Source organism: Acanthopagrus latus, chromosome 24, assembly GCF_904848185.1.
Source record: "Acanthopagrus latus isolate v.2019 chromosome 24, fAcaLat1.1, whole genome shotgun sequence".
Lineage (NCBI taxonomy): Eukaryota > Metazoa > Chordata > Actinopteri > Spariformes > Sparidae > Acanthopagrus > Acanthopagrus latus.
The window spans coordinates 8620826-8640833 of record NC_051062.1 but is presented as its reverse complement, the minus strand read 5'-3'; the positions used below and the strand labels follow the sequence as shown (position 1 = coordinate 8640833).

At 43.7% G+C, this 20008-nt stretch overlaps 1 protein-coding gene across 9 annotated transcripts in view; it reads left to right on the top strand.

The window, feature by feature from the left end:
- Nucleotides 1–20008, top strand: part of dock9b (dedicator of cytokinesis 9b) — a 53221-nt gene that overhangs the window by 20251 nt on the left and 12962 nt on the right. For 7 of the 9 annotated variants that reach the window (XM_037090422.1, XM_037090420.1, XM_037090414.1 and 4 more), the window contains exons 3-28: nt 4871–4960; nt 6684–6766; nt 8326–8395; nt 9116–9211; nt 10706–10840; nt 10937–11111; nt 11400–11458; nt 12260–12334; nt 12467–12607; nt 13255–13599; nt 13705–13787; nt 14924–15046; nt 15133–15212; nt 15307–15494; nt 16040–16105; nt 16466–16558; nt 16873–16984; nt 17127–17245; nt 18038–18124; nt 18215–18304; nt 18463–18578; nt 18983–19052; nt 19145–19270; nt 19398–19469; nt 19561–19707; nt 19882–19965. In XM_037090422.1, the coding sequence (XP_036946317.1) occupies nt 4871–4960; nt 6684–6766; nt 8326–8395; nt 9116–9211; nt 10706–10840; nt 10937–11111; nt 11400–11458; nt 12260–12334; nt 12467–12607; nt 13255–13599; nt 13705–13787; nt 14924–15046; nt 15133–15212; nt 15307–15494; nt 16040–16105; nt 16466–16558; nt 16873–16984; nt 17127–17245; nt 18038–18124; nt 18215–18304; nt 18463–18578; nt 18983–19052; nt 19145–19270; nt 19398–19469; nt 19561–19707; nt 19882–19965 (2925 nt within the window). The remainder of the gene's footprint in view (nt 1–4870; nt 4961–6683; nt 6767–8325; nt 8396–9115; nt 9212–10705; nt 10841–10936; nt 11112–11399; nt 11459–12259; nt 12335–12466; nt 12608–13254; nt 13600–13704; nt 13788–14923; nt 15047–15132; nt 15213–15306; nt 15495–16039; nt 16106–16465; nt 16559–16872; nt 16985–17126; nt 17246–18037; nt 18125–18214; nt 18305–18462; nt 18579–18982; nt 19053–19144; nt 19271–19397; nt 19470–19560; nt 19708–19881; nt 19966–20008) is intronic. The other 2 variants (XM_037090418.1, XM_037090415.1) reach the window with 1 other exon arrangement.

Below are 20008 nucleotides of genomic sequence, written 5' to 3'. Positions count from 1 at the left end.
TGTGCCCACACTAATTTGAATTGTTAACAATCCACATTCAACACAACTGAAATACTCAAACCTGCGTCGGATTAATTAGTTATAGTTGCCAACTTTGTCTGTAAGCTGTTCATGTACTGTGGGTTCTGAAAACGGCTTGATGAGCATGGCGAGAGTCAACCAAGCCATCAAAGTTAAAGCTTATAAAACCAAAACAATGAGCTGAAAGGGGCTAAAAAGCTCCATAGAGCTGAGTGGAGCTTCAGAGTCTTGGGGTTCATCGCAACGAGGAACCTTTTTGCTGTACAAGCAGAAACGTGATGAACTGTTCCTTTACAAATACAAATTATGTCACTTTCAAAATGCTTGAGCGAGTCGTTGAACTCACAGTGAACTGCTCCCAGAACATCGATGCGGCGGAACTGAAGATACGCTCCTTCTTTTTTCATGCATTCTTTCTCCGTGTCGAAAACGTACATTACCCATAATGCAAATCAACCGCAGGCAGTTCAGTCAGAGATTTAGTTGTGTTATTTTAGCAGCCGCTAATGCAGCCTTGAGCCAATAGTCTCAGGCGGGGATGAGATAAAGCTGTTTGATAAAGGTAGTGCGGTAAAGAGCACAACATTTCTCTCCAAAATCTATTGGAGAGGAAGTATACCTTAGCATAAAAGGAAATATTTAACAAAACTGTACCAGGCACAATACTTTCCACCACTGGGATCCCATTGTTATCTCCGTTGTTTTCGCTGCTCTCCCCACCCGTACGAGCAGCTGAAAACACCACCTGTTCTCAGCAGGTCGTTTGAAGTAATTCTGGGAAATGTAGAAAGTCAAGAGAGTGAGGCAGCAGTGGGTGAGGCACGTTGAGATAAAGTCAGGACAGCAAGACGTAATCGCAGAGCAACACCTGGAGTTCTCGGAGGGATGATGAACTGCGTGACGGTGGATCTGCCTTTTGAGGAGTGGAAGCAGCAGGTTTGAATTCAAGTCAAACAGTTTGCAAAGGGCTAGTGAATATTCAGAACACGAGAGGTGAGATGGACTTTATTCACAAGTCTCTCCTTCATCTTGTGTCACACATCTGATGAGTCAAGGGTCATGTCACTGAGAGATGTCGCCAGTGATGTAGATTTCGCACAATGTATAATTCATTCATCAACATTTAGGTTAGCAACTTTAAAGAGTGAATACTAGAAGTACTATTATTACATCTTAGCCCATTTCCTCAGTAACCAGCCCTGTCACGGCCCCAGAAAAGTGAGTGACCTGGACGCAAAGTTAGTAGAATCAGCAATTTTTGACATTTTCCAGAAATTACAAACTACTAAAATACAATAAAGAATATGCACAATTCACACTTTTTGTAGCTGCTGTTTCCATTTATGGCTCTGATACTAGAACACAGGTGAGAAAGGTGAGGCCAAGACCCTCGAACATCAATTTGACTTTTTGGGACATACCTAAATCCTCTTACCCAGTGTTTTTTCTTTTTTATAAAGCTGTTTAAGTTCCTCTTTACTGCTCTTAAAGTTAGAGGAAATAAGCTCTTGCAAATTATGGTATGACCCAGTTAATCAGTTATAAATCTGACTTTTTCATGCACTGTATGTAATTCCTGGCTCGTGGTCTTATAAACATTTACACTCCACATATAACCGCTGCTTACGTTCAAAGAGGCTGAAAGGCCGAGTCAACATTACATCACTGCGGCGCTGAGATGGATCTCAGCGGGGTCCACTCCCAGTTCGACTCGAGACAGAGAGCGAAAACACGGGCAGACCCGTGTTTTCAAATGTTTGTCATTCCTCAACCCTCCTGATTCAGACTTTGAAGGTCCGAATAGATTCAATATTTTCCTTCTTGTCAACAGATCCCATGTGCACACCCGAACCAACAATGAATGTTTTCGGCGAGAGGCATCGCGTGTGTATCCAAATAGTCGCGAGAACAAGAAACTTGGGTTCATCCACCGCTGAAAATAGTCCCAGAAAAAAAAAAAAAAGCAGAAAATCACTGCGCCTTTTTATTTCATAAAAGATTAAACTGTATATTCATGTGGTGGGAAATCGTCAACGTACAGCTTCCAGACTGTTTCACAATCAGTATGTGATGAGTGGTTTTCATTACAAGGTTGTCTGCAGAGCACAGTCATTAGTAACTGCCCGGGTCTACGTGTGTGTGTGTGTTCAAGTGTGTGTGACCCTGTCCGTCCATCTGTCTAACCTGCCATATGTTTTACATCACCGCGCTGAGGAGAAGGGGGAGACCAGCCAGACATATGGGTGTATGCGCGAGTAACTGGGCATACAAAAGAGGGGGCCTCATTTCGGAAGGATGTGAGGTTGTGGATCAACTTCCCATACATGCAGATTCATGTAGCGCTGGAGAGATCCTTGGATGGATATTTCGCACATGTAACCGGTCGCACTTTCATCTTTAAAAGTAAAAAGAAGGCATTCATTTCTAGATTCCCGTCATCAACCGCTCACGCCCGAATATCTCCACGCTAGAGGATTTTGATTCCTCCCTGGCATCACCCTGTCTGCCCCGCCGTGTCACTGCCTGTGGGAACAGGCTCCTCTGGCCCAGTGGAGGCCATCAAAGCTCCTGTTTAATGACTGTGAAAGGAATGCCATTAATTGGCAGCTGGCAGTTCTTGCCAACAGTCGACTGACAACGGTGCACTTCGGTCAGAATCTCCCGTGAGCGGCCGCTCGTATGGGACGGGCCGCGTGCGCGTTGACGGTTTTGGTTTCAGTGAAAAGGCAAATAGAAAAGGCAAATAGGTGTCTGTGTTTGTGTCATGCTGTGCTATGCTAATTGGATATTCACCCAAATATTACAATTCAGCCGTTATCTTCTCACCCTGGAGTTTTTATGACCACAAGAGGCAGGGAAACCAACCCCCCTGCCGTTTTTTATCTCATCCTGTTCATACTCTAATCACGTTCAAGCAATAGCTGGACATTTTGTGGAATATTTCTTTCTTGCCCAGATTTAAATGAGGAGACTGATACCACTATCGTGTGTGGACTAAATATGAAGCTTGAGCCAGACACGTGCCAGATGTTTCCTCATGCCAGCAGGCTTTATTCTAAGCTAAGCTAAGCTAAGCTAAATGCATTCTTTCTCAGAAAGACATGAGAGCGAATGGACAAAACAAACAAGCTCGACTCAAATTGAGGTAAACCCAAGAGAGGATAGCTGTGTTCCCTAAGCTAAGCTAACCACCTGCTGGCCTCAACTTCACGTTCAATGAGGAGGAACAAGAGTTTTATCAATGTTATCTTTGAGGCTCATTCACGGTCAGAAAGCAAATCGTCCTTTTTTTTCCCAAAATGTCCAAAACTATTCAGTTTATAAAATCTTTTTTTTTTCCTTTTATGCAGCCACAACAAAAGAATAGAAATTAAATTTTTCTTAACATCTCTAGTCTTTTGTAGCCTTAGCCAAACCACTGCTTTGTTGGCCTGAATGACGAATATTCTCCTCACTGCAGATGTTTTAGAATATAATTGGTGTCACTGATTTTATTACTTGTTTTAACTTTTTCCTTTGATCTGCGTACAGATTAAACACGGCTGAAAAAATTGAGCTCAGCTTGGGCTACTGACACATCTTTAATAGCTATTCCAAGAGTGAACCGGACAAATGAGGGCAGTAACAATTTTGCCAGTGTGAGAATAGGAGATCCATGACAAAACTAGGTCATGGTGCCACTGTTTCCTACTCATCCTTGAGGGCAGAGTAGAAAAGCAGAGCGCTGAGTGGGAGCAATGGCGGCTGCAGCGTCCAATAGCTTGGATGACTTGCAAGCCCTGAGGCGTCTCTTGCTCCTTGGGTATGGATCCTCGCTCTGCTCTCTCTCTGGCTGTATCCATTTAATAAGGCTAGCAGGGAGAAGAATTAGGACTTGAATAATACAGGCAGCACGACATTCTCTTGCAGTTCTGCCTTTTCTCTTCTCCTTTCATCTTCATTGCATTAATTTTTTAACATTGAAAGAATGGTTCACTCTTTGGGGAAACGCTGGTGATGTCAGATACCGGTGAGCCGCGGCCGATGTTGTTTTTCCCCAATCAGTGACGGACCTCGCTTCAAGATTAATAACGATATGTGACTGCTGAATGTCTGTCTGTGAAAATGTGGTTGGTTTGAAACTGGTATGAATCAAAATGTGGCTCATCTTCCTTGTAAAGTTCATAGGGTTGCTTGTGGGTTGAAGTAATGGTAAAATTGAAGAGCTGTCAACCTCAATCATTTTAGCCCTCCTCTTACTTCTCTATATTATGTTAAACTGCTTTGGACAAAACTTTGTGACGGGAAAATCATATGTACACAACCGCATAAGGACTTCTTGGAGTCATTTTCACTTTTTGATTTTTGTATAGACTAAATAAACAAGATAAAATGTGTATGCTCCTTTAAAAAAAATTTTTGTAGCCACCTAAAAGCGGCTAGCTGTCTCCAGCCTTTATGCTAAGCTAACCCTCCCCTGTCTGTAGCTTTATGTACAAACATGGGAATAGCATCAATCTCTTCATCTAAGTTTCTGCAAGAAAGTTGTATGTCAGCTGTCAGAGCAAATCAGAAAGGATTAGCATGTAGCATCCATCTGCTGAAGTGTCCTTGGGCATAGCACTGAGCTCAGGAGGCTGCTCAGTGCCTTACCTTGATCTCTGACCTTCCTTTGAAGGAAAGTACAAAGAGAGCAGCTCCGTGGGGATCAGTAAAGTTTGATATAATCACCGGGAGCAGTAAAAGCAACAGTGAACACACACCTGAAGCTGGAAACGTGTTTTATGAAAACATCGGCAGGACGGTTCTGTCGTGCCCGTCTCTTCTGTCTGGCCTGTTTTTCATGCCTGCTTGTTCTTTCTCTCCTCAGATCTGCACCCTGAGGCGCCAGGGCAGGACTCTGTTCTCCACTGTGCCAGAGACCGCTGAGAAAGAAGCTCACTCGCTGTTTGTCCAAGAGGTAAAACTAATACATACCTGGACATAAGCCTGCTTTGTCCATTCTTTATCCCCCCGATCTTGGCCTCAATCTCCTTCAGTCATGACTGAAACCCCTCTTCATCCTTTTGTTTGGAGCTTGGCCATGTTTTCTCTCCCTTCGCCCGAACACAGGTGCTTCGCCTCGGTCCAGATAATGCTCTCACACCCTGAAGACCCGTCAGATACCGGAGCTCACAAGTTCAGACAGGAATCGAGCCAAGGATTCAGTCTGATTTCTTTCTTTTTTTATATGGATAAAGCGGATCTGATTAGATTTCAGAGAACACTTTCAAAAGAGGGAAGTGTTTGTTGACCACTCACACGAGGTAGAGATACGGGAAAATCGATACGGTGTGTGTCAAATATTTTTGCTGTTAGCCTTTAAATGAACCTCCATTCATGTTCTCCACCCCTCACATGTTTCCTGGCAAATCAGAGGATTGGCCACAGATGGAGTCCGCAGTTCAACCGGTGGGTCGTGTAATGTTATTACAGAGGAGCCGTGTGCCGGCGTTGGTCGGGGTGTAGCCTGATAGAGCCTGATAGGGGACAGTCCCCCAGGGCTGCGGCCAGGAATTGCATCATAGCCACATCTGGAGCAGCTGCGTAGCTTGATACAGATGTGCTGATATTTTTCAGAATCATTTTTCTACTTCTTAGTGACCACTCGCCTCGCTCAACATGTGTATTTTATGAATTTCGCGGAATTGATGAGCACATACTGGAATGTCACCGACCGAGTGATACCGCTGGTGTTTGTTTTACACAGATGTTTAGCTTGCGTCTCCCCTCTCTGCGGGATAACTAATATTTTTCTAACCAAACATAACCCCCTCAGTAGCCTGTTGACGAGCAGAATTTTCCACAGCTTTGTTAGCTTGAACAGCAGTTTATTTTATGATGATGACAAAAAGGATTGATGGATGTCATACAGTGTCTGTGCATTGGTCTAAATGATCTAAAATTAAATTCAGACAGGATTTATTTCAGCTTAACCTGCTCAGGTCAGTGATTTTATTCCTGCCTGGGGTATTTCATCTCCTACCCTAACTTTGAACGATGGTATGGTTGTGTTCTAGGGTCACAATACGTTAACTCGACCCAGGAGGGATGCAAAAGATCACTGTGTGATTGGTTTTACACGTGATAGAGAGACACTCTAGCTTCCTTTTGGTGGTACTTACAGACTTACATCCACAACTTAACTTTCACTAACTAAATTCCAAATGTGTCCCAGTATGAACTGCATAAAGTTGTGTTAAAGCTTCATTTTTATCATGTTGTCAGGTACCGTACTGTCAGCCACATACATACCTGGCCCATTGTTGAGAGTCCTGTGATTCAACCTAACATCTGTAGTATTGTCTATCTAAAATGGCGTTGCGTCAGACTCTTCTCTTGTGCTTGATTTGCGTCAGGATCATTGAGAATGAAATACAATATTATTCCCTCATCTGACCTATGATAACATAAATGTTTGTCTTGCTAAATCAGTTGGATTAAATGCATTTTAGGGGGTGTTGCATCTGCTGAAGCTCCGTCCGAGTTCACTCTCACTGAAAAAAGACTGGGATGGAAATCCCGTACTTTCCGAGGTTGTTTTAGAAATCCGAGGCCGCTGGCGTCTGGACCTTGTATGTAAGTACACGTCTGAATGTTGAAATGACCCCTCACGCCGCCTTCTTCTCCGTCTGTCCCTGCAGTGCATCAAAACCTACAAATCCGACTGGCACGTGGTCAATTACAAGTATGAGGAGTATTCAGGAGACTTCCGCCAGCTCCCGAAGTGAGTGTGTTTTTGAATTATACTAACCGATGCGTTTCACCTGAGAGGTTAACAGCCTACTGAGCTGCAGTCAAGGTCACTGCCACCTACTCTGTGTCTCATGAGAAGAGAGAAACTGCTGTTTAAAAACCTCTAATTGGCCACCAGTTTGCCATCTAGTTGTTTAGTCTGTCACGCCTGGATTGGGTGCTTTGTGTTTACTGTATGTCTTCATATCTTGAAATGCATGTGTTGCTCAGCTAATAGCCGGCCTCGTCCACCACATACCGCACGATGCTGCCAAAGCCATCCCAGGGATATTGTAAATCTTATTGTTTTGCAGTGACACTGCCCTTTTGTTTACAGCCCAGCGAATGTTTTAGCCAGATCTCTAGAAAGACGGAAGCGTGTGTCTCGGAGGCTCCGAGTTCTCCCACAACAACAATAGAAGGCTTCCTATGTTTTTCTACCAAGGATAAGCAGAGCTATTCTAAGCCTGCTGTTGATAGATATCATTAAAGCTCAGGGGAAATCCCACAATGCCTTATGTGTCCTCACTTGAGCCGCCACTTTCCTTAAGGACAGGAATGTGCTTTACAGATGTTGCGTGTCACATTAAAAACATTTGTGAGTAAAAAACTCGCCCCGGCCTTGGCCCTGACCACTGTTTACACTAGTCGATCCCCAGAGCAAGCTGGGTCTTGTAAAGGTCGAAGGGCAAACAGTCCGTCTGGGATCTGAGCTGCACTTAGAGGAGCAGCTGCAGTATTAGAGCGACTTCCTGTGAAACTGGATGCACTACTGTGTGGCCTTGAACTTAAATAAGCCCTCTGTGTTGTGCATTCTGTGTGCCGTATTTCTACGCGCTACGCCTAAGGCACTACAAAGTCAAGAATTTGGAAATAGTTTTTGAGTTTCTGTCCAAAGCTACCAAGGGCAGCATTTCCAGCTATGGTTTCTACCCAGAGTAACAACTTTTCAAGGTTCCACCAGGCTGTTATTTTTTGCGTTTCCAACACAGTTGAATTGGCAAAATATCCTCTTGAATCTGTGCCGTTGTATGAAAACTCAACGGCTGTTTTTTTTTTTTTTTTACACACCAATTTTGCAACAGTTTCCAATTCCTGCTGGATTTCATCCTCCGCATAAAGGCCCAATTAGTGCCTGGACTAACTACCCTGAGCAGTGAGTTTTTGGGGTTAATATAATGTCTCTGAAACTTAATTCGACCCTTTGTTCCCTGTTCCCTGGGAAAAGTTCCTGTGGTGGAAACGTGGCTTAAGAAAGATGCCACAATTCTTGTACTTGCTTCCATAACATCCAGAACTGATTATTTCACTGCACTTTTCCCCTGGCCTATTCCTGACAGCAACATAGGGTCCTCATTTTGGTTGCAAAAATGCGTCTGCCAGAAACCTCTTCAGATCCAAAAAGTTTGATTGAATTACAAAGCTCAGCCGGGTAATCATTCAGCTGAGTTCTTCTTTCTGTTTCTCATGACGAGTCGTGCTTTTTTAGCCGAGGGTAATTTGTAAGTCTGTAAATCTAAATCGGATGTGATCTTTTCCCTGTGCTTTCAGTAAGGTGTTGCGACCGGAGAAACTGGCCCCTCACCTGTTTGAGGTGGATGAAGATGTTGAAAAAGATGAGGTAAGTTGCCCAATCACAAGCCCTGTTCCTCTTCGTTTAGGGAATTCTGATTGTCCCATTGTTTTCTCACATGCAAGGAAAACAGCCGGCCTATTCAGCAAACCATTATAGAGTTAATAACAATAACGGCGCTGGGGCAACAAGTTCAGCCTTCCTCTAGCTCTGTTCGAGTAAACTTGATTACAAGGGACGGCAATAGAGCACAAACATTGTCCTTTAATTTATTACTCAACATCGTATTCATTTATCTAATTTCTCTTGTTTATTAGAAGTCAACCTTTGGATGTTTTGTTTAATGCTCCAGGCAACCAGTCATTTCCCAGAATAGCTGACATCTCCGTGACATTTCTAGGATTTTAAGGGCACTCCACTCCCTACAATAATTACCTTGCTTTAGGCATTGATTTAACCGAGGGCCGGTGACCTTTAATGGACACACCGTCATGGCTGAAATCTCCCGAGATTAAAAGAAGTGCACTGATGATGTAAACGTTGATCTTAATTAAGAGCCTTCTTGTCAGGAGGGAACAGGGCGGTCAATGTGGACCTGTCCTCCCACTCGCCTCGGGGGAAGTCAGCACATTTTTAAGCACAAAGCAAAGTAACTGTGTGAGAGTGTGTTTTGAATGCGGACATGAATGGATATAATATCTGTGTTTAATTTCATTTGCAGTAGAAAACGTGTATTGATGGATGTGTTTGCGCCTCCTCCTCCTGCAGGACACGGCGTCCCTCAGCTCTCAGAAGGGAGGAGTGTCTAAACATGGCTGGCTGTACAAAGGCAACATGAACAGTGCAATCAGTGTTACCATGCGGGTGAGTACAGTAACGCCACTAAAGCGTTTCACAACCTCCTCTAATAGTGTAAGCGGCGTGGTTAAAGGGGCACTCCACCGATTTCACGCATGAAGTTCAGTTTACTCTGCACAAGAAGAGCTAATCAGCTTGTGAAAGCACTTGTGCAGTGTCCTCTGAGGCTTTAGGAGAGCTTCAAGTGTCTTTAAAGAAATGAAAAGATGATGTCATTGTGCACTTAAGATTTGAAAGAAACCCTTAGAAAGAAATGGGCATTTAAAGCGTAACTCCACCAATTTTAAAGTGTGTTTACAGGCCTTCGGGAGTAAGACCGCATATGTGAAAGAAGTATTATAAAGCCTTTTGTGGCTCCAGAGGAAGCTGCATGCGATCTGATAGGTTGCCTCCAGTGATGTCACTGAGTGGCTAAGTTGCATTGTGGGTAGTATGCGCACCAGTAAGTGGAAGCGTGTAATACAATTTTTAAAAAAAAATTGAGTCCAAAGTGAGTCCAACAGTGTTATAGCACTGCAATAAAAGCCTGGTGCCTACATTACCCAGAATGCATGTGAGTCTCTGAGTGACATCACTGGAGGTAACAGCTTACTCTGTAGCCGTAAAAAAACCTTGATTTTACTCTTTCACGTGGGTGGTCGAACTCCCCAAGAACTGTGAACACACTTTAATGAAGTGATGCTATCATATTGCATCATGGGAAATGTAGGAGCCACAGTAGTGTTTTTTTAGGCTTGGCCCACACAGTGGAGTACAAATCTGAATATCTGTGCCTCTGCTTCTTTGCTTTTTTGTATGCCCACCAACTTAATGGAAATACTGTACAAAATATAAAGCCTTTGAGCTTACAACAGCACTTTTAACACCACTCGGTGACATTTCATGCATGAGTAAAGCCTAATGAAACATTTCTAAATTGAACTGCTGTGAGGTGCGAGACAGAAGGTGGAGTTTAAATCTTTCACGGCCACAGTTAATAATCCAGAGCACCTACAACATTCTGCAGGGTTTAATGCCGAGGAGAATTTATTGCTCCACGTCTTGATCCATCCATCAAGTCCATAAACTTCACAAAAGCGGTAAATGGTCCCCAAACCTTTTTCGACCATGTCCTGTTTTCCTTTTGATATATCAGTAACCTTTTCTAATGGAGGACTTAATAGCATCTGCCTTGTCCACTGTGTATTACTTGGTCTGCCAGTGTTATCAGTCTTCTGGCAGAAAACAGAGATGTGCCATTATTTGTTCCTGTTGATTGATTATTTTCTTCTGGATGTAATCTTTCCATAGAAATCCTTTATAAGTGTCTTTTTAAGTTAAAAATCACGTAATCAGTGTTAGATATTGTGCACATATGGAAATCAATTCAGCCTTTGCTTGTGGTAGCCCATAAATTGTTGTATATTTTCACTTTCCCATGCCCCATCTCCACCCTTGCGGTATTTTTAGAGAGAAAGAGGCCATTTGGGATGTTAAACTCTCTGTGTTTTCGTCCTCTAGTCCTTTAAGAGGAGGTACTTCCATCTGGCCCAGCTGGGCGATGGATCCTACAACCTCAACTTCTACAAGGACGAGAACACCTCCAAGGAACCCAAGGGAACAATCTTCCTCGACTCATGCATGGGGGTCGTTCAGGTAGAGGACCTTAGACTGAAGCACTGAGGCCTTTTGAAACTGTCCAAACATGAGTGAAAATGTGCAAAATTCGAAGTTTGTATGTGTTTATTTCAGAACAGCAAAGTGCGTCGGTTTGCCTTCGAGCTGAAGATGCAGGATAAGAGCACGTTCCTGCTGGCTGCGGACAGCGAGGCGGAGATGGAGGAGTGGATCGGCACCCTCAACAAGATTCTCCACAGCAGCTTCGAGCAGGCCATGCAGGAGAAGAGGAACGGAGACCTGCACGATGGTACAATTCCTTCCCTTTGACATCTTAATACATTTTTTGCGTGTGTTTATTTGTCCGCCTTCTCTCCGTGTCTTTTGATGCTTGCTGCACCTGCGGGCTTCCCTGATGTGCCTGAAATAATTTATCTCAAGGATGTTTCCTTATTAAAACTGCTGATGCTTGACTTATTTTTCTTAATCAGTTTCCTGTGTGATTCTCCTTTCCTCTGCATCGAGAAGCCGAGACCCACACATCATTATGTTTTTCTATAATTGCATTAGCTAACAGAGCACTTGTTAATCTCTCCAGCAGATGAGGAGCATGGAAAAACAGACCTCTCCTCCGGAAGTTTTCAAGACAGCTTTCAGGTAGCCTGTTTCCTCCATCTGTAACAGCATTAAAATGGTGCTCACCACCTCTGTTTTTACCACGCGACAAGCACCACCATATGGATGAGTCCACAAGAGGTGTCAAATGACTTCACTTGGAAGCTGTCTGAACTGTTGCTGGAGATTTGCTTCAACATCTGTATTTCCTGCAACCAGGTCCCCACATTTTCCTGTTGGTGCTAACCAAGCAAACATCTGGTTTAGTGTGCATGGTCTCCAAATGTAGAGGCCAGATGAGGCCAACGCTGGTGCTGAAAAGGGGTCCGGCCATGGAACGTGGCAGTCTGAACACAAACACTTAAAGGCATAGTGCTGTATTTACCAAATCAACATTGAAAAAACACTATCAGCAGTAGATATTTACAAATAGAAAGTTCCGATAAACTCACTGTCCACCGATAAATCATTTAATTCGTCGCCATCTTCCCATCTTCCCTTTCATTGTATTGATGAGGTCAGTCCGAATAATAGTTTGCAGTTAAGAAAAGGAAAACGAAAGAGAGAAAATGCAGACAATAGAAAGGAGAGATGATGAAGAAAATGGGTGCAGACTTCGATTGTACAAAGGCAGGTGTGAATTTTAATCATTTCATACACTGACCACACTGACTGTAAACACTGTCCCTGGATTTCCTGATCACAGCGTTCTTTCCTCATCTTAAAGTTTATACAGTGCATCCAAGCCAGGCCTCTGATCTAGACAGGCTGCTTGTTTCCATCCCAATATTAAGCTGTTCCTCTGTAATGCTGAGTCCTTTGTTCTGCTTTGTTTTTTAACAGACTGCCAGAGATATTGAGTCCAAAATGAGGAGTGAAGCTCGCCTGAAACTCTTCACTTTGGATCCTGACACACAGGTGATGAAGATAATATCTGATAACTAAGCCTTGTACATTCAGAGTGAGGACTGCTCTCATTCTCCCTGGCACAAGAGTCAGTTTTGCTCCTGTTACTGATTGATTCACCGACAGCATCTCCCGTTTCCACAGAAGCTGGATTTCTCTGGCATTGAGCCAGACGTGCGGCAGTTTGAAGAGAAGTTCGGGAAGAGAGTCCTGGTCAGCTGTCACGACCTGTCGTTCAACCTGCAGGGCTGTGTTGCAGAGAACGAAGAGGGACCAACAACTAATGTACGTTTGAAATGAGAAACAAATATAGATGAATGTGTTTATTATGCCTGTAGTATGTTCACATCTACATTTATATGGAGGCAACACGTCTGTGAATGCACGTGTGTGCACAAGGACAGAATCACGCCTCTGGAATAATTCCAGGAAATGTCCTTTAGTGAACGAGGGCAAGGTTTAAATCAGTTAAGAAGATCACAGACAGTTCAGATAGCCCACTTGGCTGGCTCCTGTCAAAACTGGTGTTGTTGGCACGAGGAATGGCCGCTACCATAGCAACCAGCCTGGGCCTCCCATCATGCATTAGCACCAGTCTGAGGCTGGTTTCCTGCCGTCACTCTCCAAGGTCTCTGTCTCTGTAAAAGATGGACGCCTCCCACACTCAGCACTCAACTGGGAAACCACAGTTATTAGCTCTGCTGCTCAGAACACAGACACACACACACACACACACACACACACACACACAAATGGGTTTGTGTAATGGAAATCCACGGTGGAAAGAGTGAATGGGAAGATGAATTACATCTATGGTACATTTTGACTGAGTGGAAAAGTGCATTAGGAAGGATGTGTTTCCCTCAAAATGTAAACTACTGTCCTTTTTCTTTCCCTCAAAATATGTTCCTTCATCCCCTTATTCATCAAAGGTGGAGCCTTTCTACGTCGTCCTCTCCTTCTTCGACGTCCAGAACAGTAGAAAAATCTCGGCCGACTTCCACGTCGACCTCAACCACCCTTTGGTCCGTCAGATGACATCAGGCTCTAGCGGCGGACTCGACTTGCACATCAACGGCAGTGGCGATGGTTCCCTGGATAGCCACAGGCAGGCCAGTGGGCTCCCAGAGGGGGCTCTCCAGTACCCCAAACAGGGGGTGTTCTCAGTCACATGCCCCCATCCGGAGATCTTCCTGGTGGCCAGGATCGAGAAGGTGCTGCAGGGGGGGATCACCCACTGCACCGAACCCTACATGAAGAGCTCAGACTCAGCAAAGGTACAGAGAGATTGGTAGAGATGACGAGGATGTGGCTGTGAAATCTCAACATCAATGTAGTCAATACCTCTTTTCTTGACTTTTTTTTTTTTTTTTTTGACTCAGATGGCTCAAAAGGTGCTGAAGAATGCAAAGACAGCCTGCAGCAGACTGGGGCAGTACAGGATGCCATTCGCCTGGGCTGCAAGGTATGAAAAAAACATGGTGTATTTCTTTAATCTTCGCTTGTTGTGTCAAAGAAGTTATTTCCTAAAATGTTGAGCAAAACAGCCGCACACACACACACACACACACACCCAAGTTCAAAGTAAACAACAAAAGAAATTTAAGCCCTCTGCAGCATGAGAGGGAACAAAACCCACTTATCTACAAAGCATTTACACAATAAAGTTTGGTTTTGGACTATTGGGTATGTTTGCACCATTCGTTTAGTTGCTAATTAAAGATTTAAAATATCCACAGCACAAGTGCTTGTACCCAGTTTTGTTTACAAGAGAATAAATGGACTTCTACCAGCAGGCAGTCTGTTTCCCTTCCCTGAAGGAAAGGGGATGTATTGACATATAGTGAAGAATTTAGTCATGTTTTAAAAAAAGTATTTCAGTATATGAAGTAATTTTAAGAACTATAACGAACTACATTTTGATGATACAGCGTTGATATATACTGATGTGTATTTAAACATGTATTACTTTAAACGTATTATGCATATCTAACTAAATGAATATATGGTAATATTTTCTCATATATTAAAAATGACAACAATTGGGCAATTTGTCAGCACATAGAGAACATAAGTTCCTAGTTATCTGATTTTGGATCTGTTCAACCAACCCAATCTGAATCTGCTTGGATGGATTCATCATAAACTGCAACATTAACAAAACTATTTGCAGAAAAAAACTGACGTATGTTTGATGTTCCAAAATTTGTAAGCCTGATGTCACATCTGGTTTCATATACATATGAAGATGACACTAATTTCAAACATAAACCTGTGTAAACTCTTAATTGACAACCTGGAAACCTCTGGAAAAATCTTTGTGTCAGGGTTGGTTGGTGTTGTACCCTTATACAGAATCATAGACTATATCTGATGATTTCTTGCACATAAAGAAAAACTTTAAGCTTCTAAAAGTTCAAGGAGACGTATTCTCTTGTGCCATGATGCCACATAGTGATTCAGATTTGGGATACTGCATATAGACTGAGTGGGAGCTGTCAAAAGAAAGTCAGCCTGTTGGGATGCACAAATCTTTTGAACCACTAGTGTGGAACTGAAATGCGCCCTTTCTCCAGTAGATTTCTCTCTTTGTCTCTGCAGGCCTGTGTTCAAAGATGCATCAGGAACTTTGGACAAAGGCGCTCGCTTCTCGGCTCTTTACAGGCAGGACAGCAGCAAGCTGTCAGACGAGGACATGTTCAAGCTGCTCACTGACTTCAGAAAGTACGCTTCTTCACCCTCTCTAAAGTTATCACTACAGCTGATCTCTATACATTTGACTTATTGTTGTTTCCATATTTTCCCAACAGACCAGAGAAAATGGCCAAACTCCCTGTCCTCTTAGGGAACTTAGACGTGACTATTGACAGCGTGGCTCCGGATGTAACCAGTAAACCCTCCAAATATTTACTTTCAACATCTATTTATAATCGTCAGACTTCTACCTTGAACCCTGTAACTCCCCTTCTGTTTCCCGTCTGCAGATTGTGTCACTTCCTCCTACATCCCCATGAGGAACTTCGAAGGCAACGGGCCCGGCAGCGCTCTCCTGGAGGTGGAGGAGTTTGTACCCTGCATCGCCAAGTGCTCCCAACCATTCACCATCTACAAAAACCACCTCTATGTGTACCCGAAACACCTCAAATACGACGGACAGAAATCCTTTGCAAAGGTGAAACAGTATGGATGCAATTGCAATGATGCAATTTGAGCCTTTTTAGTGCTCAGATGATCTGTACCATCACTATTTTGACCTTCATATGTTATAAAGTCATTACAAATCCTATGACTTATCCTTTTTGGAGGGTGAAGTGTTTTTTGGCCACCGTTCTCTCATGATCATCATTTTCTGTTCCTATCCTGTGAGACTACTGGCAGCCGCCTCTGGCTCGTTCAGCCAGCAGCAGAGCTGGATAGAATTATCCTTACGCAGAGCAGCCGCTTCTGATTAATACATTAATACGGGCTTGTGTTTTTCACTAGGTCAGCTCCCTTTTCGGAAATCAACCTGCCTTCTCCCCATCATCTGTCTCTCTGCCCACTTTCACTTAGAATGAGAGCTAGCTATCCTTTCTCTGAAGTATCCTCCCACTCTTTACAGAGATATAAGACATCAGTCAAGAAAAGTGTCCAGCTAAAATTGGTTCTAGGGCATCTCGGGACTTGTACTTGCTTTTCGCATCTGTCTGTTTCTAATGGTTTGTCTCCCTTCTTCAGGCGAGGAATATCGCCGTTTGTATTGAATTCAAGGATTCTGATGACGATGAAGCTCAGCCGCTGAAGGTGTGTGTGTATATATATTAGGAAAGACTGGACATAGTTTTTCTTTCAGCTCTTTGCATGCTACAGAATCTGAAACGACAAAATTCAGACCAACAGAGGAGTGACATGGGTGTCACATGACTTGGACTTGACATCAGTGGACACCTGTGACTTGAAGCTTCACTTAGACTTTATCATCTATAGCTAACATACGGAGCCAAAACTGGATTTGTTGGGTTTGACTCAGGACTTGTTGGTCTTGTTCTGTGGACTTGATTCTAGACTGGCTTATCTGGCAGCGAGCGCTTCACTCAATAAACCACATTGTGATGACCATGTACATAAACATGCACTCCTATCCCTCTCTCATGTCCACTGCAGTGCATCTATGGCCGTCCAGGGGGTCCTCTATTCACCAAGCAGGCATATGCGGCCGTCCTGCACCACCAGCAGAACCCTGAGTTCTACGATGAGGTATTTCTTTGCTCATACTACTCATAATCAGAGCTTTATTGCTATTATAGACATTGTTTAATGCTTAATAATCAGTAGTGAGAGCTAGATATGCTCTGCAACATATGCTCAAAGTCAAAAAGTTATATGTTCTTTGAAAGGCGTGTGTTTTGAGGTTAAGGAGGTACCTCTCACCTCCTCTTATGTTGTTTGAGCATATTTCAATCCTCAGTAGAAATGCTCCGCAGGCCTTTTTTTCTCTTTCATTTTCGGGAACAAAGCTCCCTGCGTATTAGAGAAACGAACCCCAGGAATCTGTGTTTTCTCACCTTCAGATAAAGATAGAGCTGCCTACTCAGCTGCATGAGAAGCATCACCTTCTCTTCACCTTCTATCATGTGAGCTGCGACAGCAACAGCAAGAAGAAAGACTTGGTGGAGACGCCAGGTAGGCTGCAGCTATCAGTCACGTCTCCCTCCCCCCTCTGGATTAAAACTCCAGAGGGTATTTCAACTGTTTCAGTGTTTCAGTAAATTCATGTACATTTCTGCTGTACATCTTAAGTGTTATACCTGTTCTTTACTCACAGTGGGTTCAGCATGGCTGCCTCTGCTTAGGGATGGCAGAGTCATCATGAATGAGCAGCAGCTGCCTGTGGCTGCCAATCTGCCTGCCGGCTACCTCAGCTCCCAGGACGGTGTCAACAAGGTAAAATCATTTTTTTAGGGTAATTTATGTAGTTGATATGCACTAAAGGTCACAAGAGGGCTGTGAAATTGGAAATCGTCTTAAGAGGAATCTGTAATAGCAGGACTCGTGGTTGTTTATGGAAATCATTGATTGCTGCACGGTTCTGTTTAAGTAAGCCACGTAAGAGCTTTTGGATCCAAGTTGCTCTGTCGGTCAAACAGTCTTCCGAAATGGTTTTTAAGATGGAACACATTACCATAAATGATCCGGCGCAGGTTGTGGTAAACGGTCAAAGATCTTATTAGCTGTGATTGGATTGGGAGCTCGTAGATGGCCCCCGACAGGCTCTCACATGAAATGCCTGTGGAATCTGATAAGCATTAAAATTTAATCCAGTAAAAAAAACAATCAATGCCATCTCACCATTAAGATCCCTGTGTGTTGGTTTTGTGGTGCAGAGATAATGGGTTTCCTGTAAATGTAATTAAAGCTGTAGTATGTATGTAACAGCGGCTGTGCTTAAGGCTTGCAGTTTTCTCAAAATGAGCCTCTGCACTCTGTGGGTTGTAAGGAAATCTGCATTTCCTTCATAAGAACTCTAGTTAAAAATACCTTCTTTTATTTATCTTCTAGTAAACTGTAGCCATATGGTAAGACAGCTTGTCTTCTTGTATTACAGAAGAACTGCTGCTAATTTGTTGATTGTATCATGTTGCTTGTGCTTTGTTACTCTAGATGTGCTTTAATAAATCAGCACAGTTTTTTATCCATTATCAAGTGTAAGTCATGGTTGCCGACATGTCATTGCAGCACTCTGGCTCGGAGATCAAATGGGTAGACGGGGGAAAAACCTTGTTCAGAGTCTCAACCCATCTTGTTTCCACAGTTTACACTCAGGTACGTCCATTTAACGATGTCCATCAATCTCACCTGCTCAGCTCAATGCAGAGAAAAGTGAAACAGGTGTAAATGACGTGTTTTCTTTAGGATCAGCACTTGCACAACTTCTTCCACCACTGTCAAAGCATGGAGCTGTCAGAACAAGCTTTAGAAGGGGAGCTGGTGAAATACCTAAAGGTACTGCAAGCGTAATTTATCGCAAACGCCCACGGGGGCGAAATGCAACGCACCCCTTTTATTCTTGTCTTGTCAAATACAATCTTGTAATCTAGCCTTTAAGGGAACATGGCATGCAGCAGCCTTACATCCTCCCTCCCTCCTCCCCCCTCCCACAGAGTCTCCATGCGATGGAGGGTCACGTGATGGTCAACTTTCTGCCCACCATCCTCAACCAGCTGTTCTGCGTCCTGACCAGAGCCACGCACGAGGATGTGGCCGTTAACGTGACCAGGCAAGCCGAGCACAAACGCCTAAACACACATGTGTGAGACGCCTGGATTCCAGCAGTGGAAAGCTATGTGTCTGGACGATATTTTTGGGTCTCCTTTAAACGACTTCTTCCGTAGAAAATTAGAATAACAGCGCTTTCATCTGGGTCTCTTTTCCTCTGTTTCTCTTTAATAGCCTGAATCCTTTTTCTCATTAGACCCACCTATGCTTGCACCCGCCGTGTATGTATCTCAGTCGGGTGTGTGTGTAGTCTTTGATGCTCTGTAGGCAGTGTGTAAATGAGGAGTCAGCGCCTTAGAATGGATAAATGTAATTCCTATCTTTGGCTAGTTCCTTGTAGCGAGCCTCGCTTCCTCCTTTCCTTATTCTTTTATGTTTTATATCATTATGTGTGTCTCCCTGCAGGGTGATGGTTCACGTGGTAGCACAGTGCCACGAAGAAGGGCTGGAACATTACTTGAGATCGTATGTCAAGGTGCAGTCTTTTCTCACTGTATGACGCAGGTATGTTAATGTGTTCCTGCGTATGTTAAACATCTAAATACAATTTTTCCTGTCTGTTCTCAGTTTGTGTTTAAGCCCGAGCCTTATTCCTCCACCAATGTCAAGACGGTTCACGAGGAGCTAGCAAAAGCCATGACAGCCATCCTCAAGCCATCCACAGACTTCCTGACGAGCAACAAGCTGCTGAAGGTAGCCTAAATTCATGTCTACTCTCTCTTATATGCCTGGCCTCCTTTTAAATATAATTTTAGCATCTTGTAAACACATCCATCCACATTTGGGATGGTAGACTTATTACTCTTTCCTTGTGTTGCAGCACTCTTGGTACTTCTTTGAAGCCCTGGTGAAATCGATGGCTCATTATCTCATAGAGTGTGGGAAGGTCAAGGTGGGTCTTGTTTAAGTCCTTGGTCTTCGTTTCTCGAACCACTTTTCTTCCGAGCCTAAATCCCTCTCCCTCTCTTCCTCGTCGTTCGCAGCTCTCCAGGAACCAGCGTTTCTCCGCGTCGTTCTACCACGCGGTGGAGACGCTGGTGAATATGCTGATGCCACACATCACGCAGAAATACAAGGACAACCTGGACGCGGCTCGCAATGCCAACCACAGCCTGGCAGTTTTCATCAAGGTTGGCACTCCTCCCGATGCCTGCAGTGATTTATTGTCCTTTAATATGGAGATGAGTTTGAAAAACTGCCCTTCGGTTAAGGACCAGGAAGTTATATTTAAATCTTCCTCGCTGCAGATGGTTTATGTTTGGTGATTAACATAATTTTGAATGTTTCCTCACCTTTTCACTCAGCGCTGCTTCACCTTCATGGACAGAGGCTTCGTATTCAAGCAGATCAACAACTACATGAACTGCTTTGTGCCCGGCGACCCCAAGGTGAACAGGCTCTCCTGCTCCCATCTTTAATCCTTTTATCCCA